Source organism: Aotus nancymaae, unplaced genomic scaffold (genome assembly GCF_030222135.1).
Source record: "Aotus nancymaae isolate 86718 unplaced genomic scaffold, 86718_ANA_hifiasm-v0.15.2.pri h1tg000053l, whole genome shotgun sequence".
NCBI classification, from domain to species: Eukaryota; Metazoa; Chordata; class Mammalia; order Primates; family Aotidae; genus Aotus; species Aotus nancymaae.
The window spans coordinates 31655525-31680750 of NW_026988467.1; the positions used below are offsets into that span (position 1 = coordinate 31655525).

The 25226-nt window shown below is 42.9% G+C and overlaps 1 protein-coding gene across 3 annotated transcripts; it reads right to left on the reverse strand.

Moving 5' to 3' along the window:
* Positions 1-1516: 1516 nt before the first annotated feature.
* SFPQ (splicing factor proline and glutamine rich) lies at positions 1517-18611 on the reverse strand. 3 transcript variants are annotated; one of them, XM_064363674.1, is made up of 12 exons: positions 17687-18611; positions 16816-17004; positions 16023-16324; positions 15850-15945; positions 14860-15056; positions 14364-14448; positions 12916-13033; positions 12198-12246; positions 11999-12120; positions 2992-3039; positions 2116-2200; positions 1517-1614 (listed from the first exon to the last, which is right to left on the reverse strand). In XM_064363674.1, exons 1-10 carry the CDS (start codon positions 18512-18514, stop codon positions 3016-3018), a joined length of 2010 nt encoding a protein of 669 aa, XP_064219744.1. In that variant the 5' UTR covers positions 18515-18611; the 3' UTR covers positions 1517-1614; positions 2116-2200; positions 2992-3015. The 3 variants fall into 3 exon arrangements, with proteins under 3 accessions (XP_064219744.1, XP_064219745.1, XP_064219743.1); XM_064363675.1 differs by having other exon boundaries at positions 1517-1611; positions 17687-18529; XM_064363673.1 differs by lacking the exons at positions 1517-1614; positions 2116-2200; positions 2992-3039 and adding an exon at positions 8609-9604.
* Positions 18612-25226: the final 6615 nt, after the last annotated feature.

Consider the following 25226-nt stretch of genomic DNA (forward strand, 5'->3'; position numbering starts at 1 on the left):
CAACATGGAGAAACCCCATTTCTACTAGAAACACAAAATTAGCCAGGTGTGGTGGCAAATGCCTGTAATCCCAGCTACTCAGGAGGCTGAGGCAGAACTCCATGAACCCAGGAGGTGGAGGTTGTGTTGAGCCCAGATTGTACCACTGCACTCCAGCCGGGGCAACAAGAACTAAACTCCGTCTCAAAAACAAAGAATGAAAAAGAATTGAACATATCTTGGTCTCATTCCTGGAATTAACTGTATACAGCTACTCGAAACAAATTTCATGGCATGAGTAGATGATGTACCTTAACTCTTCCTTTGTGATTATTTCAGTCTCAAAAAAAAAAAATTGGTGTGAGACTAACAGCTTGGCAAGTTTTAGTATAAGGGCTCCAAGAGTGAAGGGGACAAATAATTGGACTTACAATTTTTATTAAGCAGCTTTTATAGTCAATTCCAGATTTTCCTTACATTTAGATATTCTCAAAAAATATCCAGATCACACTGCATATCCAATTTTGACTTCGAGAAATTGATAGCCCTTCATTATTACTTACAGCAACCAAAACACAGTAGTCCTCCCTTGTCTGTGAGGAGACCCATTCCAAGACCCCCCAGTGGATGCCCAAAACCACAAATGGTACCAAAGCCTAGCCTAGCCTACAACATGGCTATTTTTTTTTGGATGACAGGTAGCATATATAGCATGGATATGCTGTATCCAACCTTCCCACCTATATCCCATCTAAAGTGGGAAAGACAGGATGCCTCTCAGAACTGCACGTAATTTAAAACTTAAGACTAACTGCGATTGCGGTTGACCATGGTTGCAGGTAAGAGGATACTACTGTATTATTTGACTAGGCTTGTTTGGAAGCAATATGTGACTACCCCATACCCATCATATTATTTTGTACATAGAGAAGTTGGAAATACCAAATGCTATTATGTCTGAAATCCAATCAAGGAAAGGTATGTAGGTATTAACTGCTACGTATTAGTAACATGCTGATTTTAGAAAAAAATTATAGCCAGGCACGGTGGCTCACACCTGTAATCCCAGCACTTTGGAGGCCAAGGCAGGCAGATCATGAGGTCAAGAGATTGAGACCACCCTGGCCAACATGGTGAAACTCCACCTCTACTAAAGATGCAAATGAATTAGCTGGGTGTGGTGGCACATGCCTGTAGTCCCAGCTACTCCGGAGGCTGAGGCAGGAGAATCGCTTGAATCTGGGAGACAGAGGTTGCAGTGAGCCGAGATTGCACCACTGTACTCCAGCCAGGCAGCAGAGCAAGGCTCCATCTCAGAAAAAAAAAAAAAAAATTACAGAGTGAAGGCAAATATCTAAAAAGGGCCATAAAAATTGATCAGTAATTGAGATTGAAAGTAACACTGCCAAAACAGTCACAATAGGATCCTGTATTATAATCTGGTTCTGTGTCTATAATGCAGACCTTTTTAATTGTCACTCTGAATAAAACAAGTCAGGAAAATTCTAGAAAATAAATAAGTACTAAAAAAACAAAGGATAATTAAGGCAATGTCTTTATTAGTGAGAAATACATTGTTCATTCCTCCTTGCACTCCTCCTCGTTGGTTTTCTGGACACAGCTCACCTGATCCTGCTAATTAAAGGGTATGATTACTCCAAAGGATACAAGAATCAGAGCTATCAAATTCTCAAACAGTCAAGTGAGCTCCCTAACACCAAAGAAATCTTACTAAAAATATGGCATTAATTACTGGGCCTGGCGGGGTGGCTCAAGCCTGTAATCCCAGCACTTTGGGAGACTGAGGTGGGCAGATCACCTGAGGTCAGGAGTTTGAGACCAGCCTGGCCAACGCGGAGAAACTAAAAATACAAAATTAGCTGGGCATGGTGGCGCATGCCTGTAATCCCAGCTACTCAGAAGGCTGAGGAAGGAGAATAGCTTGAACCCAGGAGGCAGAGGTTGCAGTGAGTTGAGGTGACACCATTGCACTCCAACCTGGGCAACAAGAGCGAAACTCAGTCTCAACCTCTCAAAAAAAAAAGTAATTAATGGTTCCCACACTAGTATTGTCATTCTGTACCACTAAGAGCCTTTCTGAAAACAGTGTAACAGACTAAGAATCATTCAACTTACCTAGACACACTGTCAGTCTAACAACTTGTGGCATCCCTCCTTGGTTGGCTCACGCTGTGTGGTATCTTGAGAAGTATCTATCCACCTATAATGAAAAAAAAATTTATTTAAAATAACAAGTTCAGCTATTCCATTTACTTTTTGTAAAAGTTCATAAACAGTATGAACTTTTTTGGCATGGGTTCCAATCAGTGATCTATTGTTAAGACATAGCCCACCCTAAGATTGTATTCTATATATTTTTTTCTTGTGAGATAAGATCTCAATGTCACCCAAGCTGCAGCAGTGGCAGGATCACAGCTCATTGCGGCCTCAACCTCCCAGGATCAAGCGATCTGCCCACCTCAGCCTCCAAAGGGAACTGAGACCACAGGCACACACCACACCTGGCTATTTTTTCTTTCTGTAAACAGGAGTTTCTGTTTCAAACTCCTGGGCTCAAGCAATCCTCCCACCTCTCCCTCCCAAAGTGTTGGGAATATAGGTATAAAGCCACCACGCCCGGCCTTCTACATTTTCTTTACATCTTTAGAGTGTAAGTAAAAAAAAAAGAATCATGGGGATTTTTGATGGGGTCTAAAATTGAATTTAGAGTACTGAAAATACAGCCTTTCCCCTTAAGTCAAGCTTTCTGTTCTTCTATGACTGTTATATATAACTATCCACCTTTTCTGAATTCTATTGTTTGACATTTTTATAATAATGTCTCTCACCTGCTTTCTCACATACAGCCCTATTTTCAAACAAAAATACAGGGATATTATCTTAGAAAAGGCAAACACCTCAAATAATAAAGTTTCACCACAAATACCTAGAAAATTTATTTAAATTTCTTTTAAATTGCCTCTAGGGGTTAAGATTTCTAAGGAAACTTACTTCAGGTGAACAAGCACTCCAGTATCAGCCAACATCAATTATTCTTACCTAAAGAATAATAAGAAAAAGTTAGTATGAAAGACAAGGGTATAAAATAAAGGTTTGAAAATGCTAGTCAACTTCAAAATTTAAAGAGTAAAATTCCAGAGATAAAGATTGGGGGTAAGTTACAGCATAAAAAAATAGAAAGAAACTTCATGGGGGGGGAGGAATCTAAAATTATTCTTACATAAAATAAGTAGACACCTGAATTAGAATGAAAACTGTATTTTCTTTAAAATGTAAAAGCCTAACTCTTATTTTCACCAGTCTGAGCACAATGAAGTTTGACTGCAACCCAAAATATACTATCCCTTATGTGAAGGTATGTGACAACGTTGACCTTGCCAAATGAGTTTTAACATCAGCTTTTTCACAGGAAAGCACATACCCTGCTCCCCATTCAAGTATGTCTTCCACTGTCAGGTGGGCTGACCACCTTCAGCAGGAGTCCTCCAAGAGTGTCCAAACCCCCTTCCCACAGTACACAATGCTGCAGTTGTTATCCTGCAATCCTTTGTATTTACCTTATTTCCCATCTAAGTCCTCACTGAGTTTTAAAGTTAGGGCAGGAAAGCTATGCCTTACTGGGACAGCAAGGAACCAAGTTTTTCTGAGGGAGAAGACATTCACCTTCACTATATGCCTGGCAGGGCCACAGTGCACAAAACAAAGATCAGCCTTCATTCAAGTTCCAGGTTTTTCTTCCTCCCTGTATGATTACTGAAAAGGGCATATGAAATAAGAGTTCCCTGTTGCACATGTACCATCCATAAGGGATACTATATCGTTTTGCATTCTTCCCCACATTCTCCAGGTTATCCTATTCTACGTCCAGCCCCTTTTTCACTCTCAAAGAATAAAAATAAAAAAATATATCTTTTTTTCAGCACTGGTGTTCAAAAGCAACATTTTTATAGTTAATGGTTTACCAGCAACTGTTGAGATTTCCAGTTGAGTCTTAAAAATTGCCAATCATTATCTAGCAGCAATGACAGATGATTAGGAGCAGTCAAATCCTCTGAATTCTTTCCCTAATAGGCAGCCATTTGAGAACTGCACTAGCTGACATCACTGAAACATTATCAGCTAAAGCCAAAACCAAATAAAGGCCCAGACCAACATCCTGGCTCTCTAAAACCTGTCCAATATCATTAAGGGAAAGGCAGTAAATGCAGGACTGTGGATCATGTCACTGCAGCTGACAATGATTAACAATAGGAGACATGCAACCCCCATTAAAGTTAAAAGTCCAAAACTAGTCACACACATCTCTTTACTGGGGAAAAGTGAGACTATTATGCATTCTTGGTAGGTTTGCAACCTTGCATGAAGAGCACCCACTGCATTTCTTTCATCTTTCAGAAAGCACCGGTATCTGTTCCAAGGGCCTAACAGTACGAAAATACATTCTGGCATCACACCTCTGAACCCAAGACTGCTCTCATTAAAACAAATTTTGGTTTGTAACAAGATTATGAAATACAATGCAAGCACCTCGGTATAGCATTATTACTGAAACCCACTTAATTCCCAGCTTTTTTGAGTTTTTTTTTTTAAATCCACTGCACTAAGATTCACAATTCATAGCTACACACAAATTAAAGCTAGTAAGAACAGACTAACATCACAAGTTTCTCATTCTGAAGTGCAAAAGCCTACTAATCTTAAAGTGAACAGGATAAAGCAAAATTAACCCCCCACCCCAATGAAGTTCCTGAAGTCCATATATTATGCCAAGTACATTCTCTAAAAATTGTTACTAACTGGTAAGAAACAGACCTGAGGTTTTATTTCTAACACCCAATCACTAAACCACGGCAGCAAGCAGTGGCCACCGATTTAATGGATTACGACACAGGACACCCCATCAGGGCTCTATGTAATTTAGTGATACTCATGTCACTAATACTGAGCATTATACTTGATCTGCATTATATTATGGATATGCAGAGGCTAAACTAGTCATCATTTGTTCTTTCATCTATCAGAAGAGTCCAAAGTTGTTTGCTTGAATGGACTACATGTTAAAATACAAGTCCGTCCCCACCTTGTGAATTGCTTGCCAACGAGCAAGCTCTTTTTCTTGATACACAGAAAATTCTCAGAGTCATAAAGTTTTCATCAGCATTTATGCAAAGTAAACCACTTTCCAGTTACAGAGCAGAAACATTATACATGAAAGCTGTTTCTCATTCATGCTAGCTAAAAACCAGTTCAGAGACCAAAAAGTTGAATTGAGGTCTGGAACAACAGTTGATGCAAAGTCCTAAGCAACAGAAGGAAGTGCTTTTGAAGACTTAGGTTTTCTCGTAAACATTTTGGACTGTAACATCACATCCCTAAAGCTAAGGAAACCAAATTCAAAAAAGCTACTCTGAACATATGCAGTCATCCTACAGAAACGACGATGTCTTATGATTGGGAATGACTCCCAACATGTATTCAACTGTAGTCAAGTCAGTGTTCCATACCACCTTCCCCCAGGTTTAGAGTATAGACATATTTAGACAAGTCCCATAATTTGAACTATTCACGTTAGATTCCCATCTAAGCCCAAGTTAGTAACAAAGGTGTTTTCATGAAGCCCATGTTTTTAAAAATTTTAAATCACATTACAAAAAAACCTGTACTTTTAGTTCAACTGAACTTGCAGAATTACCAAGATTGCATACTGAAATTACTTATATTGCCAACCTATGGGCAGGTCAGTTTGCTGCAATAGAGACTAATTATCACATGCTATGCAGTCCATGGTCAAGGTGCTAAAAGCACCTTAGTTCCCAAGTATAGTTTGTTTCCCTCTCCCCCACACCACTGATGTGTTTGTTCCATGTTATCTTGAGTTACAATGCAACTAAAGGAAACCACACAACTGAGTCAGATATACCAAAGAATCAAGTTTGCACTTTTTATCTGAGAACTGCAACAGCACTGAATTCTGCCTGACAAATTACAGCTCTAACCCCACACCCACACAGTTCTGATGTAAGCTAGCTTTACCATACAAGTGTTAGGTGCTGCACTGTAATTTCATCGTCAGAAGTGTGATGCCAGAATGCCCACGGAATAAAAGTACATAGCAAGTCACCAAGTTAGATTATATTGCTTGTTACCTACCTGTATGCAGTCGGCAATGAGAATCTTGGAGCAAGCAGGAATACTACATCCGGGTCCTAATGTCCATTGCCATTTGCGGTACTACGTTCCTCACAGTTACGCACTGCAGAAATGCTGGCTAAATGCAGTTATGTAGCAGGCCACTACTTTAATAGTGCATAATTGCAGTCCAAGAATACCAGAAAACATTCCGCCACAACTAAGTGGCTTGCCCAAGAAAAGCCAAGTATCTAAATTTTAATCTGCCATAATATGCCACTTAAAAATTGCACAGGCGTAACATTACAATTTCCCAATTTTTTAGCTGTTTATATTAGTGGAATAATACATCTATAGAGTGGTGGGGTTTGTAGTAAGAGTTTCTTAGGAGTTTAATGTTCTAAGCAAAGAGGATTATGATTTCACTAAGTAACATGAGCCAATGGGCTATGCTTATAAAATACCTATTAAATACACTGGGGTCTTAAGAGTATGCAGTTTTTAAAGATTAGGAGAAAGTATAAAAAAACAACCAGTGTTCCTCTTAAAACAAAATTATGAGAAAGTGGAGAGGAGGAAATGGGGACAAGTGGTTTCTTTAAATGAGAAAAATGGCTAATACTTCAAAATTACTACCTCCCCTTTCCCACCCCAAGTTTCAGATCGACTTTTAGGAAACTACTTATTAAGATGATTTAAATTCACATTAAGCTAAAAACTATCATATACATTGAAGACTTATTGAAAGTCTATTTGAGTAAGCTTACAACCCTGGGTACATTGCTGTTTCAGTGATGAAAGTCAAATGTCATTTGAAACTAAGCAACATTATTTGCTAAACAACGTTTAGCAATTCTACAGTCCACAGTAAGGGTATCAAAAGCCACAACTTTCAGGAGATTATCCATTAGCATCCTTCACCACTCTTCCTTCAAAGGTACAGTACTACCAAAAGCTTATTTTAGGGGTCTGTGCCAGCATCCCTTATAAAGAAAGGCATGTAATCTGAAAAATAAACTGAAACATTAATTTTATAGGCAGATTTTCCCATTTCCCCACCAGCCCCCAACCCACACACATTCAAAGTTCACCCTCTTTGGGTGTCCCATGAACACCCCTTATTTTTTTGTCTTTAGTAGAGTCCCTACTATATAATTCAACCAAACTGTAATGGACTCCTTTCAAATCAAGACCCTTGTTTCCATACAGAAAATCTCATATATATCACGAATTAACCTGTTTTGGGACAAAACTTCCTCATAGATATAATCATGGTAAAACTACTTATTCCCGAGTGTGCTGGTGAACACAAATGAGCATTATTTTCTAATGAGATTGTCTCCCTTATTAGCACACCATGTACCTGTCAGTCATAAAACCAGAATTTAGTGAGATGCTTTTATACACTAGTGTTTTACTTTCATTATCCTGTTTCCTATGCAGAGTGCTCAGATTGTTCCAACAATAGGTCTCCTTTTGTACACAGGCACAATACTAAACTTCAGCATGTTATCTAAGGTTTGACTTAGAATTTTTCTTTTGCCAATTAGCACCAAGAACAGAGGTGAGGAGGAGGAAGACACATTCCATAGTAAGAGTTCTATAATGTACAGATTTGAATGGAACATAACTAAGAACAAAGCCAAACCATTCAGTTACCTTACCTACTATTAGGAAGTTGTTCCTCTAACATTTACACTGGGAAATCAGGCTCCCATTATACTAACAGGCAACACCATCTACTTTAATAGTCAAAGTCTCTTGTTCTAATGGAAGGGGGTTTGATGAAGTTGACAATTAACTGACAACACCATGGAAACATTCCAAGCCTTTATGGTGGGAGGAAGGGATATTTGTACTGTGTAGCATGAACAACTCTCCCCAGATTTAGTGCTACATCAAAAGGAAACTATGTAAAAACAAGTTAACAAATTTAAAGAAAGAATGATTATCTGCAACCCTATTTGTCATTAACAGTCACCACTAGCTCTTAGATGAGAACCAATAGATTTTTATAGTCCTATAGATTTCGCCCAACAGAAGTAGCACAAGGAGAAGTTACAGAGTACAAATGTATACGTAACTAAACCTACTTCAGTTACTAAACCTTTTTTTTTGGAGACGAAGTCTCGCCCTGTTGCCCAGGCTGGAGTGCAATGGCACTGTCTCGGCTCACTGCAACCTCCATCTCCCGGGTTCAAGCGTTTCTCCTGCCTCAGCCTCCTGAGTAGCTGGGATTACAGGCGCGCACTACTACGCCCAGCTTTTTTGTATGTTTAGTAGAGACGGGGTTTCACAATGTTGGCCAGGCTGGTCTTGAGCTCCTAACCTCATGATCCACCCGCCTCAGCCTCCCAAAGTGCTAGGATTACAGGCGTGAGCCACCACGCCCAGCCCAGTTACTAGACCTTCTTACCTTCAAGTTTAATTTTTTAGACTACATCCCATCTTTATAAATCACTTGAATACATGAAAAGGCTTCATGTTTAACAATCTTTAATTCAAATGTAAAAGTTCAATACAAGCCATTTATAGGGCTTGAGATTTGTTGGTCTTTTAAAAACAAGAAATGGAAATGCAACAAAATGATCTTTCCACTTTTCAAAAGCTTTCAAGTAAAGGATCGATCATAGGGCCATAAAAGATCAATTTAAATCAAACCCACTTTCACCCCCTACCAATTGTCTTACACCCATTCCACAATCTTAATACATATTCCTGAATTAAGATATACAGTTCAGCTTTGCTTACATAACCATTTAAAAAATACTTAGCACCAGTGTGCTTCCTATATAATGCCAAACAAATCATGAAACTACTTCAATATGCATTTCTTCTTTTTAAAACAAAGGGGGCAGTTATCTGTAGAAAGCAATACTCAAGCCTCCAGATACATTTCCCAGAAATGGCATATGCCATTCAAAGGCCTAGACACTCGCATGCTTTCAATGTAGAATACCTAGCCTAATGTGCATAGAAGCATGAATGGCAAAGTTGAAGATCAATATTATAACTATTTTTCTATTTATTTGAAGCACAGTAAAAAAAAAAAAATTGGTACACTTTGGAAATTCAGTGGCACAAGGTACACTGCCATAACTTGAGGGACATTATACAGTAAAAAAAAGAAAAAATAAGGAAGGAAAAAAAATTCTCCTGTTTCAAACAACTGCATTACATAATTTTACCTGCCCAAACAGACCATTTACAAATATTAGGTCAATAAACTACTAACATCCATAAAAAGGTAGCTTTCTTACTAAAATGCAAGAATTTAAAAGATTGGTATCTAAACAAAAGACAAAAACAAACTGGAATGAAAGCCTAGATATCACATCTAAAATCGGGGTTTTTTGTTTGGGCCTTCGTACTCTTCTCTCCCTCTACCATATCCTGCTGGAGTTCCAGGCCCCATTCCTCTAGGACCCTGTCCACCCACAGGCCCCGCACCTCCCTGCCCAAAGCGCTCAGTACGCTATTGGAACAGTAATTAACAGTTCATTATATGTAGTTGATGTCCATGTGTGTTAAGTAAATATTTTTAGAAGGTTCCGTAGTCAACGTTCGTCGATACAATCACCAATGAGTCGATCCACAGGTACCGGGAACATAGAAAGGAAAAAAGGGTAATTTGAAAATTAGTTTACGATAATACATGCCTTGTGGTATGTTCCCACTTGAGCCATTCTCATACACCTGTTTCAAAGAACAGATCTTCCCTGTAGTGCTAAAAAATTTAAGAAATTAGTGCAGATGTGAAAATCCATTCCAAAATGAGTTCTAAGAAATTTCACATCAGATTAACCCACTGAAAAAGCTTGCAAACTCTCACTTTCAAGGTCTGAACAGGAAATTTAATTTCCAAGTAAGCCTAACAAGCCCAATCAGAGATTCAATTCACTCAATGAAGTGACAAAGACCTACTCACCAGTTAGTGGCATGTGCTGCTTAAGAAACCTTGTGCTTTTCAAGATCTTAAGACACATCTGCTAAGTTGCAGAAATCTTAAAAGGTTGAAAGTTTTAATAAAATGCTACCAGACTACAAAAAGAAAAAGCATGTAAGACTAATAGATTTAGTCACTTAACCGGCACAATAACTTGATCAAAAAACTTGTGTTACCAAATTCTCACAGGCATACTACTCCTTCAGAGCCATCACTATATAACCAGACAATTATGTTCTCAGCACTATTCTACATTGTTGCAAACTGAATGAACAAACCCCACCCACCTTCATAGCAGTCCATCTTTTCCCTTAGGTCTTTGAAAAGTACAGACACTTTGCTCTGATTCCATGTTTTAGATACTCCCCAAACACCAAGCTAAAGTAACTGCAATAAAGCAGTGAGTGACTTCATTATTCCCATCTCATTTTAGGTACTTCTAGAGATAGAAGTTTTCAATAGAAACACATAATGCCTAAAGAGCAGACCCCTTAGGTATGTAAACACAGCCTACACTCTTTTTCTTAGTCCATTTATAATAGATCAGTTACTAAGAATAGTCCAAATAAAAAACTAAAATGGCATCAGGGTTTAACTGTTTCTATATATAATTTCAACATTTTTGAAAAACAAAGTACTACAGAGCTACTCAAAATGGCTAAACCTTAATCTTTTATTTTTCAAAATCATAAATTATAGGGTTTGGGGCTCACTGTTCTATATTCTACCTCTAAGAGCTAAAAAAAGAAAAATTGGGGGCTTTCATGATTATGTTAATTACAACAGCTGAGACCCCAGGAGCTGTTACCTAGAATACAAACATTTAATTTTAAGAACTTAAGGTCAAATTAGATTATACAGATTATCTAACAATCTGTCTTTAGGAAGCATATAAACCAAAATGTTACCCACATACTCTGAAAAATCTGAAGCAAGCCCATAGTATTATTACATTTTACCCAATCAGCCATTTATAATTCTAATTCCCAAAGTCTTAGGTAAGACTATAAACAGGTGAGACCCTATACTAAATGCTTATGTTTCCATGTATAAAATGAATCTCATGAGCTACACACTGCAGCTCCCCTCCTTTGCCAAAAGCCTGTAGTGAACTTAGCACATTCAACTCAGCTATAAAAATGCACTCTCTAAACCCACCAAAATTCAGTCCTAATGATTTGCGTAATGCAGCCACTCATACCAGGTTCAACTGATTGTTCTAAGCATCTGGCAGGCTATATTTACAGCTGAAACATGATAGCATCAAGAAGGTTCAGATGGAATGCACACCATTCGTATGCTTAAAAATTGTTGATTTTTGCTACTACGTAGCAAAATGGAGATGTCAGTTGATTTTAGAATGTATACCTACAGACAGGCCCAACAGGTGGGGAACGACGAGTCAAAACACTCAATTCCCTTTTCATAGGATAGAAGCCACACCAAATAGAGGTCAAAGTTCTACACATCACTAAAACATGCCTAAAGCTTCAAACTACAAGTCTGATTCCTACTTATGGCAAATACCAACTTAAAGAATGACAGTTTGCCATTTGATTACTCTCACTTGGATGTAGAATAATCAGATACATTATCTAGCATCTAGAATTTGGATTTGCCATGCACTAGAGTTCAAAAGCACCTAAATCTACTTATTGCCAAAGTAATTCCATACTAACAGCATTGATTCCTTGTTGGCAACCATTATCTGTTTAGGTTACCACACACCAAGTTCTTCTGTGTTGCCAAAGTATTCCTCAATATTACATAATTATGTATGAAATTGGTAGGGGAAACTAAAAGAGGTCCAGTCACCTACTAAAAAAAAAAAAAAAAAAAAAACACAACAAAAAAACAAAAAAAAAAACCTAAGTTGTGAAAATGAGAATTTCCTTTGGTACTACGTCCCACAGGATACATTACCATGTCACTTCCCATCATGGAACCACTCATGGTTGCTGGTGGAACTCCAGGATTAGCTTCATAACCTATGCCACCACCACCACCTAGAGGTGGGAATTTCTGGCCTCCTGAACCATAGGGATCTAAGAAACAAAAATAGTGGTTACAACTCCACCAGAATACCGCGCTCTACTTCTGTTAACTTAAATTTCATACTTACCTCCCATGTTCATTGCTCCTCCGCCACCCATTCTCATGTCTCTTTCTCTCTGCAAGAAAAAAATCCTTTCATATACCTGCACTACACCCACACCAAGCATTCTTAGGAACTGAGAAATTTTCAAGTTAAACAAAAAACATGGATGAGTTCAAAAGGCAGTTTTTCATCACCTGAATTATTTTTGAAATCAATATTCTGGAAACTAAGTTAGACTCAGTTATCCAAAGACCTATAAAACTTCTATTCAAGGTCAGGCGCAGTGGCTCACACCTGTAATCCCAGCACTTTAGGAGGCCAAGGTGGGCAGATCACCTGAGGTCAGGAGTCCTGAGACCAGCCTGATCAACATGGTGAAACCTGTCTCTACTCAAGATACAAAACATTAACCAGGTGTGGTGGTGCAAACCTGTAATCCCAGCTACTCAGGAGGCCGAGGCAGGAGAATTGCTTGAACCCGGGAAGCAGAGGTTGCAGTGAGCCAAGATCGTGCCACTACACTCCAGCCTGGGCAACAAGAGCAAAACTCCATCTCAAAAAAACTGTCCTATTCAATTAAATCCTCTGCCCCATACAAGGCAATCAAACATAATATACTTGGTTAAAAAAAAAAAGCAGAAAATAACTATAATTTGAAATATTAAAATTTCCTACATTTCCTTCTAGGTACCTGCAAGTTCTAGAGACAACTCCAATTAGAAGGCAATAAAAGTTGACTTACTGGATCCATGTAGCCCATTCGGCTATAACTTTCCTCTCTTTGGCGCCTCATTTGTTCTTCCATCTCACGCTGACGAATCATCATCTCTTCCTCTCTTCTACGTCGTTCCTCCTCTTGCCTAGAAATATCCATCAGGCATATAATTGAAGTGTTTACATCTTTTATGTGAAGAAACCTAGCAATTGGCCTAAGAACTAGGTTAGAGCTAAAAAAGCACAAAGGCTTGGCTTAGTTAGAGTGAGTCTAGGGGCATAGTACTGAAGATATTCTGGCAAAGAATGCAAATATTAAGGGAAACCTTAAGACTGTATTCCATTTTAAGTGTTAAACCAACACTGACATTATATATATATTTTTTGAGACAGAGTTTCGCTCATTACCCAGTATGGAGTGCAATGGCGCGATCTCAGCTCACAGCAACCTCTGCCTCCTGGCCATTCAAGCAATTCTCCTGCCTCAGTCCCTCCCCCCCCAGTAGCTGGGAACACTGACATAGTATTTAACCATTGTATTTTGCCTGACTGACCTGAAAAACTAAGTACATCTTTTCCTAAATGTCAAGAATATAATAAATGTTAGTGCAGAAATCAAGGCTTAAAGCCAGGCATGGAAGCTCATGCTCGTAATCCCAGTTACTTCAGGAGGTCAGTGGTGGTCTGAAACCAACCTGGGCAATACAGGAAGACTCTGTCTCCACAAATAGAAAAAAATAAATTAGCTGGGTGTGGTAGCCTGTGCCTGTAGTCCCAGCTACTCAGGAGGATCACTTGAGCTCAGGATCCTGGCTATGACCATGCCACTGAACTTCAGCCTGGGCCCATTTCAAAAATGGCTGGGCACGGTGGCTCATGCCTGTGAGCCGAGGCAGGTATCACGAGGTCAAGAGATCGAGACCATCCTGGTCAACATGGTGAAACCCCACCTCTACTAAAAATACAGAAAAATAGCTGGGCATGGTGGCGCGTGCCTGTAATCCCAGCTACTCAAGAGGCTGAGATAGGAGAATTGCCTGAACCCAGGAGGCGGAGGCTGCGGTGAGCCGAGATCGCGCCATTGCACTCCAGCCTGGGTAACAAGAGGGAAACTCCGTCTAAAAAAAAAAAATGAAAGAAAAAAGATGGCGGAGCATGGAAGCTTATGCCTGTAATCCCAGCACTTGGGGAGGCAGAGGCAGGTAGATCACTTAAGGTCAAGAGTTCCAGACCAAACTGGCCAACATGGCAAAACCTTGTATCTACTAAAAATACAAAAAGAATTAGCTGAGTGTTGTACCGCATGCCTATAATCCCAGCTACTCGAGAGGCTGAGGCAAGAAAATCGCTTGAATCCAGGAAGCAGAGGTTGTGGTGAGCTGAGACAGCACCACTGCACTCCAACCTGGGCAACAGTGATACATCTTAAAAAAAAAAAAAAAGTTAAAAGAAATGAAGGCTTAAACACAACTTTACCTCAATTGCATTTCTTTACGTTTCTGCATTTCTTGATTATGAAGTTCTTCCATGCGTCTTAATTCTTCCTGTCGTCTCATCAAATCTGAACATTGGAAAATATTTTGGTTTCACATTAACAAGGTTCTAACAAGTTCAAAAAAACAACTGATCTTAGGTCGGGCGCGGTGGCTCACGCCTATAATCCCAGCACTTTGGGAGGCCGAGGGGGGTGGATCACGAGGTCAATAGATCGAGACCATCCTGGTCAACATGGTGAAACCCCGTCTCTACTAAAAATACAAAAATTAGCTGGGCACGGTGGTGCGTGCCTGTAATCTCAGCTACTCGGGAGGCTGAGGCAGGAGAATTGCTTGAACCCAGGAGATGGAGGTTGCGGTGAGCCGAGATCGTGCCATTGCACTCCAGTCTGGGTAACAACAACAAAACTCCGCCTTAAAAAAAAAAAAACCAACAATTGATCTTAGCCGTGATGCTCATGCAGAGATCTTTTTACCTTGGCGCAAAAGATTTGCCTGATGTTCATGATAGGCATCTTCCATTTCACTTTCCAATTTGTCTTTTGCATCCTTCATATTTTTTTCAACTTGTTCTCTTTGCTGTTTTTCCATTTCATCCAAAGACTTCCATCGCTGAGAATATTCATACTCAAAAGTGCCATGCTGGGCAAAACGAGGAGGAGTTTCTCTCTCCCTAATAACACACAAAATTTAAACATGAAACAATTCATGAATGTACACCAGAAAATACTCGCCCTAGTATTGGTCCTTCTCTTGTTCCACTACTTGTAAAGAACACAAAAGGCAAAAACTATCCTGGTTCATCTAAAGTATTTTCACTGCAAAAATATTCAGAATACTCAATAAAAGAGAATACAAAAGCAGAGATATTCCTACCTTCTTCATTTTCTGTTTTCCTCTTGCCAAATTCCTTACCGAGGCTTATTTTTTTCACCCACAAAAATGTACTTTGGCCGGGCATGATGCCTCATGCCTGTAATCCCAGTACATTGAGAGGCTGAGATGGGACAACCAATTGAGGTCAGGAGTTGGGAGACCAACCTCGTCAACATGGTGAAACCCCATCTCTACTAAAAATACAACAATTAGCCAGGCATGGTGGCTGACGCCTGTAGTCCCAGGTACACGAGATGCTGAGGCGCAAGAACCCTTGAACCCAAGAGGCAGAAGTTGCAATGAGCTGAGATCATGCCACTGCACTCCAGCCTGGGCAAGAGTGAGACTCGGTCTCACCAAAAAGACTTCATGCGATTATTGTAAGGACAAAACAGGACTGCATGTGAATGTACCCAACTCAGAAACAAACAGCTGAGTAACAGCTTCAAAAAAAATCTTTCTCAGCCTGAGATTTTTTACAACCACATCAAATAATGTTATGTATTTTAAGCAAAATTGGAAAACTACTAAAACAAATTTCTGCTTTACACTTAAAATTTAAAACTGCCAAAAAGTTTAATCAATCTTACTTTTGATACATTGGATTCTTCTGGGCAAGTTTTTCAGGAAGACCATCTTCATCATCTAGCTGTTCAAGTGGTTCCACGATGACTGGACGAGGAGTTCTAAAAACAAAAATGGTTCCACTTTACTTTTGTTCCAGTTTTACTGACACCATCTCATCTAAATTAATACAACTTACGTTGTCAGCAAGAAAACACCTTCACTACATCGTTCAAATGCCTTTCTTGCTGCTGGTTTAGAAGCAAATTCAACAATGCCTTTCCCTGTAGATCTTCCACGATCATCCACTATTACAACAGCCCTTTCAATAGGACCAAACTGGCTGAAGGCTTCTTCCAACAGTTCATTGGAAACGTAGGGTGAAAGATTACGAACAGAAAGGGCAGCAGCATGTGTGGCAAAGCGAACTCGAAGCTGTCTACCTCTCATGGGTGTATCATCGAGTTCAGCTTTGGCAATTTCAGCCAAAGCTCTGGATTCCTATAAGTAACAGAGACACTCATGTTAATGACCTAAAAATTGGTTATGTCTACTCTTAAACTGTCATAAGCCCTTCCTACTCTTCTTCCTCCAACTCAGTTCGAGCATTATCTTTATAGGCAGCGCCCCCTAACACCACCTAGGGTAAGTGCTTTCCGCATTCCACCCCTCTTTTCTCTTAGGTAGCAACAATTATGCATTATACCGCAGGCATATTTTTCCTGTAAGAAGTGAAAATTCGGCCGGGCGTAGTGGTGAGCCACCACGCCCGTAATCTAAGCACTTTGGAGGCCAAGGCGGGCGGATCACCTGAGTTCGGGAGTTCAAGAGCAGCCTAACCAACATGGTGAAACCTCGTCTTTAAAAAAAAAAGGTGAAAATTTAAAAGACCAATTTATTCTCCCCAGTTTAAAAACCAAGCCTTCAGTGTTTGTAGTGACAAAAAAACCCACCGTTTTTAATTCTACATAAAATCAAACAATTACACTCACAAGCTTAATAAATCCGAATCCTTTGCCTTTGTTGATAAAAACTTCTCCAGGTTCTCCATATTTAGCAAATAGTCTTTTGAATTCATCTTCCGTGATATCAGCAGGTAGATTCCCAACAAACAACCGACATCGCTGTGTGTAAGTTTTCTCTCCAGGCCTCCTCAAGAGAGACAAGTTGGCTTTAAACCCCTAATGAAAAACGAAGGGAGTTTTCAAACACCAGAGACCTCTGCAAGTGAAAAACCCAAAAACAGTATTTGCTTATCTGCAACTTGTCAGTTACCTTTCTGTTCTGTTTGGTCATAATCAAGGTTTTGCTGTTTGTGAGATTTCCAACATGAGCACATCATAACATCGAAAAGGGGCCCCCATCAACCAGAATGTTAGAGAATAGACACATTTCCCCAAAGAGTAGACTTCCATCATCAGCAACTCTGTCAGCCACATATGCTGAGTGTCCCTAACAAATCTAAATCGCAGTACGAAAATTAAAATAGGCAAGTAACACAAGTCCAAATGACACTGCAACCTACACGATCTGCGCTAGTGCTTTTAAGAACAAAACTGCCCGGTTCTGTCCAAACCTACGGCACATGCTCTGCATTACCCAGGTTCTAAGGACCTTCTCCGCGGCCCGGCGGTTCCTTGCATAAGGAAACCTCCCCTAGCCTTCAGCCCGCCCGGAGATCAAGGCGAGGCGGCGGCCAATCCCAGGCCGACTGGCGGCCCTGAGAAGCTGCCCCGCCCCCGCGGCAGCGCGCGCAAGCGCCCCTTCCGGCCGCCGACAAAATGGAGGCCCCCGCGCGGAGGCGAGGAGGGGGAACCGCCGCCATCTTAAGGGAGCCGTCGCGTCGCGCCCGTAGACACTCACCTCCGAGTCCGAGATTTTCTCCTCGCTGCGGCCGCCGGGCCCAACGGGCGGGGGCCCCTGGTGGTGCTGCTGGTGGTAGGGCGGGTGGTGCTGGCGGCCCCCGCGAGGCTCCCCGCCGCCTCGATGCGGCGGCTTCGGGTGGCCGCCAGGAGTGCTTAGGCCCGGGCCGCCACCTGGCTTTGGCCCGCCAGGCATTTTGCCGCCTTTGGGACCACCAGGGCCTGGGCCCTGCTTAGGCCCCGGACCTGGGCCCGGGCCCGCCGCAGGCGGAGGCGGCGGGCCTCCGGCCTGAGGTGGTGTGGTAGGGACCCCGCTGCTTGGCGGGGTGGGTGGCGGCGCCCCGGGAGGGGCCGAGGTGACCGCGGGCGGCGGGGTCGGGGTCGGGCCTGGCCCGGACCCTGGCTGGGTCCCCGAGGTCGGCGGAGTGGCGGGCGGGGCCGAGCTAGAGGCTGGCGGCGCGCTGCCTACTCCGGGAGCGGGGCCGGGTCCCTGAGCAACGACGGGCTTGGAAGAGTCCTGCGGCGGTGGCGGCGGCTGCTGCTGCTGATGCGGCTGTGGATGTGGCGGCGGTTGATGCGGTGGCGGCTGCTGAGGCGGTGGCTGCTGCGGCGGTGGCTGCTGCTGCTGTTGGTGTGGAGGCGGTGGCGGGATCGGAGGCTTGGGGCCGCTCTGGCCCGGGCCAGGACCCATGGGGCCGCGGTTCTGATTGAGGCCCATGCCGGGCGGCGGGGAACGGAAGTCGTGAAGGCCGCCGCGGCCGCCGCCTCCTCCGCGCCTGTGGAAGCCGCCACCGCCACCGCCGCGACTCCGGAACCGATCCCGAGACATGTCTGTGGTCAAGGGGCGGTCGAGGCAGAAACGAAGAAGACGCTCAGGAAACGTGGAGGCCACCTTGCTTCTCACAAAATGGCGGATGACACAGGCGGCGCGCCGCCTTTGTCCTCTTCTTATATAGGACAGCTGGCACGGCCCCGCCTACTCCTCGATCGACAGCTCCAGTAGCCAATTGCAATTACTATGTTTTATGACGCAAAGTTGCGAACCTCTCATCTTTCCTATTGGCTCCTGGGTGAGAGGCGGGAGGCATGGAGTAACTGAAGTTTCCAGTTGGCCAATGAGCGAAGAAGGTGTTGGATGTAGGCCACTGTGATTTGCTAGGAGAAATTTGAATGGTTATGCCAGGGCAATTTTCACTTGTAACCAAATAACCAGGGCCCTATCCGCTCCTGGGGAGAAGGGTTGGAGATGTCTTTTCTTTCTTGATTGTCCCTAGGAGCAATCTGCTGATATCCTTGCCCAGAAAAACAAATGTTTTCCGGTTCAAAATCGGAAATTGAGTGTTTGTTATCTACCCTACCTCATGCCAAGTCAATGAAATTAGAGAAGTAAAATCTTACCAATTTCAAACACGCAGTCTTACTGATTTCATTATGGAACCTCATAGAAATACAGATTTGTGTAGCAGTGTAGACTTTTCCATAGGCTTCAGTGGGTGAGCTCTTTGTTCAAAAAGAGCCCGTGTGTGTGTGTGTGTATATATATGTGTATATATATATATATACACACACATAATTTACAAACACCAATCTCAAGAGGAATGTAAATATTCCACTCAACACTTTATGAAGAGACTAAGGCACTTAAAAATTACAATGTTAGACCAGGCTCGGTGGCTCACTCCTGTAATCCCAGCACTTTGGGACACCGAGGCGGGTGGATCACCTGAGGTTGGGAGTTCGAGACCAGCCTGGCCAAAGTGGCGAAACTGTCTCTATTAAAAAATACAAAAATTGGGCGCAGTGGCCCACTCCTGTAATCCCAGCAATTTGGGAGGCTGAGGCGGGCGGATCACGAGGTCAAGAGATCGAGACCATCTTGGCCAACATGGTGAAACCCCGTCTCTACTAAAAAATACAAAAATTGCCGGGCGCGGTGGCTCAAGCCTGTAATCCCAGCACTTTGGGAGGCCGAGGCGGGTGGATCACGAGGTCAAGAGATCGAGACCATCCTGGTCAACATGGTGAAACCCGGTCTCTACTAAAAAATACAAAAAATTAGCTGGGCATAGTGGTGCGTGCCTGTAATCCCAGCTACTCAGGAGGCTGAGGCAGGAGAATTGCCTGAACCCAGGAGGCGGAGGTTGCGGTGAGCCGAGATCGCGCCATTGCACTCCAGCCTGGGTAACAAGAGCAAAACTCCGTCTCAAAAAAAAAAAAAAAAAAATTATCTGGGCGTGGTGGCGCGCACCTGTAGTTCCAGCTACTCGCGAGGCTGAGGCAGGAGAATTGCTTGAACCCTGGAGGCAGAGGTTTCAGAGAGCCGAGATCGCACCACTGCACTCCAGCCTGGCGCCTGGCAACAGAGCGAGACTCTGCCTCAAAAAAAAAAAAAAAAAAATTGCCTAGCGTGGTGGTGCATGCGTTTAATCCAAGTCTCTTGAGAGACTGACGCAGGAGAATTAGTTGAGCCCAGGAGGTCTTTTTTTTTTTTTTTCTTGAGACAGAGTCTCGCTCTGTTGCCCAAGCTGGAGAGCCAAGCAGTAGTGCGATCTCGACTCACTGCAACCTCTGCCTCTCAGGTTCAAGCAATTCTCTTGCTTCAGCCTCCCGAGTATCTGGGACCACAGGTGTGCGCCCCCACACCGGGCCAATTTTTTTATTTTTAGTAGTGATAGGGTTTCACCATGTTGGCCAGGCTGGTCTCTAACCCCTGACCTTAAGTGATCCACCCACGTAGGCCTCCCAAAGTGCTGGGATTACAGGTGTGAGCCACCACGCCTGGCCTGTATTTCAAAATCTCCGGTTTGAGGTCCACAGGCGTCGTGGGGAATCATTCCTCCCTCAACGTTAGCTCATAGCTTATTATCTTCCCTTCTGCCTCTAATTCTCTTCATTCGAGATCCAGGCAGGGCTGGGTGCCCTGGCTCATGCCTGTAATCCCAGCACTTTGGGAGGCTGAAGTGGGAGAATCACCTGAGGTCAGGAGTTCAAGATCAGCTTGATGAACATAGCAAAACCCCCTCCCTAGTAAAAATACAAAAATTAGCCAGGTGTGATGGCATGCACCTGTAATCCCAGCTACTCAGGAGGCTGAGGCAGGAGAATTGCTTGAACCCAGCAGGTAGAGGTTGCAGTGAGCCAAGATCACACCACTGCACTCCAACCTGGGCACAGAGACCAGGGAAAAAAAAAATCCAGGCAGATAACCCACCCTATACCCTAATGCTCAGTTCCTTACCTCCTCCAACAATATTCCTTCTAGCCTGTATCAGCCATCCACACTCCCACCCTCCCCTCATCACACCCCTGTTTGCTATTACCAGTAACTACACTGTCTCTGAAATGTTTAGTTCAAGGATTTCTCTTACCGATCATCACTTTTCCTTCTGGCTCACATAGCATAGTAACCTCCTGAATCTTTTTTTTTTTTTTTTTTTGAGACAGAGTCTCACTCTGTCACCCGAGCTGGAGTGCAATGGCACAATTTTGGCTCACCAGAACCTCTGCCTTTTGAGTTCAGGCAATTCTCATGCCTCAGCCTCCCGAGTAGCTGGGACTACAGGCACGCGCCACCATGCCCAGCTAATTTTTGTATTTTTAGTAGAGACAGGGTTTCACCATGTTGACCAGGATGGTCTCAATCTCTTGACCTTGTGATCCACCTGCCTTGGCCTCCCAAAGTGCTGGGATTATAGGCGTGAGCCGCCGCGCCCAGCCTTGCCTTGTCTTTTTAAATCTTTGTCCCTGATAGCACAAAAAATGTGTCTTTGCCCCTATCAAGGGGCAAACCCATGGCTGGTCTGAGTGCAGTGGTGTTTACAACTAATTGATCACAACCAGTTACAGATTTATTTGTTACTTCTCCATTCCCACTTGACTGCCACTATTAAAAAAAAAAAGCAAACCCTCTTCTTGTGCTATGGATCCCATCTCCACAAGCCTTCACCAGAATTTTTCATTACAGTATCATTACTTCTGTTAAATCATTACCATCCCATTTCTTTTCTCCTATCCCATCTTTGCTTCTCTTTGTAACAAAACTTTTTTTTTTTTTTTTTTTGAGATGGACCCTTGCTCTGTCTCCCAGACTGGAGTGCAGTGGCCCAATCTTAGCTCACTGCAACCTCCGCCTTCCGGATTCAAGTGATTCTCCTACCTCAGCCTCCTGAGTAGCTGGGATTATAAGCATGTGCCACCACACCCAGCTAATTTTTTTGTATTTTTAATAGAGACGAGTTTTTGCTATGCTGGCTTGGCTGGTCTCAAACTCCCGGCCTCAAGTAATCTGCCCGCCTCAGCCTTCCAAAGTGCTGGGATTACAGGTGTGAGCCACCATGCCCAGCCATCTTTGTAACAAAACTTTTAAAACAAGTTGTCTACACTCACAGTCTCCGTTTCCTCACTTCTCTTTCCTCTTCAGTCCGCCCCAGTCTGTCCACAATACACCTCCTAAACTGTTTTGGAGGATACCAATGATCTCCATGTTGCCAAATCCAGTAAACACTTATCTGTAGACATCTTTTTTTTTTTACCTGCTAGCAACATTCAACATAGATAATAATCTGTCTATGAAGCACTTTTTCTCACTGGCCTTCTGTGACACCACACTCAGGATTTTTCTCTTCCTGCCTCACTGGTCATCCCATCTCCTCCCTTGTAGGACCTCCAAACATTAAAATATTTTAGGGCTCAGTTCTCCCCCTCTCAGATTCAAGCGATTCTTCTTCCTCAGCCTCCTGAGTAGCTGGGACTACAGGCTCATGCCACTACGCCTGGCTGATTTGCATTTTTAATAGAGACAGGATTTCGACAATGCTGGCTAGGCTGGTCTTGAACTGCTGACCACAAGTGATCCTCCCACCTCGCCCTCCCAAAGTACTGGATTTAATATACACAAACTGGAGCTGTTGATTTCATCAACTGAACCTATTCCTTCCCGCAAACTCTCCCAGCCTAGAAAATAGTACCACCTGGTTGTTCAAAACAAAAACCTAGAATTCGTCCTCTTTATAAAAATCCAAAGATTGGTTCCACCTCCAAAGTATATCTTGAATCCTCCTCCTTTACCACTACATCCTAATATTCTCCATCTCTATGTCTCACATAAAGTGCTGCAACCACTAATCTCTCTGGGTCTTCTGATTCATTCTCCATATGACAACTAGAGTGATATTTATTTATTTATTTATTTATTCTTTTTGAGATGGAGTCTCACTGTCTCACCCAGGCTGGAGTGCAATGGTGCCATCTCAGTTCACTGCAACCTCTGCCTCACGGGATCAGGTGATTCTCCTGCCTCAGCCTTCCGAGTAGCTGGGATTACAGGTGTCCACCACCACGCCCAGCTAATTTTTATATTTTAGTAGAGAAGCGGTTTCACCATGTTGGCCAGGCTGGTCTTGAACTACTGACCTCAGGTGATCCACCCACCTCAACCTCCAAAGTGCTGGGATTACTGGCATGAGCCACTGAACTTGGACTATTTATTTATTTATTTATTTAGGACAGAGTCTAGTTTTGTCTCCCAGGCTGTAGTGCAGTGGCTCAATATAGGCTCACTGCAACTTCCACCTCCCAGGCTCAAGCGATTCTTCTGCCTCAGCTTCCTGCATAGCTGGGATTACAGGTGTCCACTACAATGCTCGGCTAATTTTTGTATTTTTAGTAGAGACGGAATTTTACCATGTTGGCCAGTCTGGTCTAGAACTCCTGACCTCAAGTGATCCTCCTGCCTTGGCCTCCCAAAGTGCTGAGATTACAGGCATGAGCCACCATGCCAGGCCTATTTGCTTAGAGACAGGGTCTCATTGTCACCCAGGCTGGAGTGCAGTGGCACACCTGGACTGATCTTAAAAAAAAAATTTCAGACCGGGCACAGTAGCTCACACCTGTAATCCCAACACTTTGGGAGGCCTAGGCGAGCAAATCACCTGAGGTCAGAAGTTCCAGATCAGCCTGGCCAACATGGCAAAACCCCGTCTCTAATAAAAATACAAAAAATTAGCTAGGCATGGTGGTGGGCAGCTGTAATCCTAGCTACTCAGGAGGCTGAGGCAGGAGAATCACTTAAACCTAGGAAACGGAGGTTGCAGTGAGCTGAGATTGCATCATTGCACTACAGCTTGGGCGACAAAGTGAAACTCCATCTCAAAAAAAAAAAAAAAAGGCCAGGCTCACGCCTGTAATCTCAGCACTTTGGGAGGCCAAGGCAGGTAGATCACAAAGTCAGGAGATCGAGACTATCCTGGCCAACATGGTGAAACTCCATCTCTTTAAAATTACAAAATTAGCTGGGCATGGTGGTGCATGCCTGTAATCCCAGCTACTCGGGAGGCTGAGGCAGGAGAATCGCTTGAACCAGGGTGTCAGAGGTTGCAGTGAGCCAAGATCAAGTGAGCAAGACTCCATCTCAAAAATAAATAAATAAATAAATAAATAAAATTCAAATAATGTCATTCATTTCCCCCATTTAAAGGCCCTCAATGGCTTCCCATTGTGCTAGAATAAAATCCAAACAATTTAGCAAGGTCTACAAGTCCTGACTTGGTCTGACCCCTGCCTGTCTTCCCAGTCTTATCTCCCTGTTCTCTATTCCATTTGCACTAAGCCCTAGCTACTCTTTTTTTTTTTTTTAATTTTTTTTTTTAAAACAGGGTTTCATCATGTTGGCCAGGCTGGTCTTGAACTCCTGACCTCAGGTGATCCGCCCGCCTCGGCCTCCCAGAGTGCTGAGATTACAGGCATGAGCCACCACGCCCGGCCAAGCCCTAGCTATTCTTAAGATTTATCACGTCACTTTTCCAGCATGTTTTGCCTCAGGGCATTTGCACTTGCTCTTTACTCAGCCTGTAGTGTTCTCCCCCCTCCCCACACCCCAGCTCTTTGCACAGATATCTCCTCTTCATCTTTTTTTTTTCTTTTTCCTTCCCTGCTTTATGGAATGATCTCTTCATCCTACTATCTCAGCTTGAAAATCACCTCAAAGAAGTCTTCTGTGGCCATCATCACATCTAAAGTAGGCTTCTGCTCTCTGTTAAAACATCCTGTATGTAATATACCTGATAGCTCTCTTCACAACTTCTATTTTCTTATTACATTTTCTTTCCTTTTTTTTTTTTTTTTTTTTTTTGAGACAGAGTCCCGCTCTGTTACCTAGGCTGGAGTTCAGTGTCACGATCTCGGCTTACATACCTGGCTGATTTTTGTATTTTTAGTGGAAATGGGATTTCACCATGTTGACCAGGCTGATCTCAAACTCCTGACCTTAAGTGACCTGCTGGCCTCAGCCTCCAAAAGTGCTGGGATTACAGGTGTAAGCCACTGCATACAGCCTATTTCTTCATTTGTCTATTGTCTGTCTCCTCTGTTGGAATGAAATTCAGTTCTTTTTTTTTTTGAGATGGAGTTTCGCTCTTGTTGCCCAGGCTGGAGTGCAATGGCACATTCTCGGCTCACTGCAACCTCCGCCTCCTGGGTTCAAGCGATTCTCCTGTCTCAGCCTCCCAAGTAGCTGGGATTACAGGGATGTGCCACCACATCTA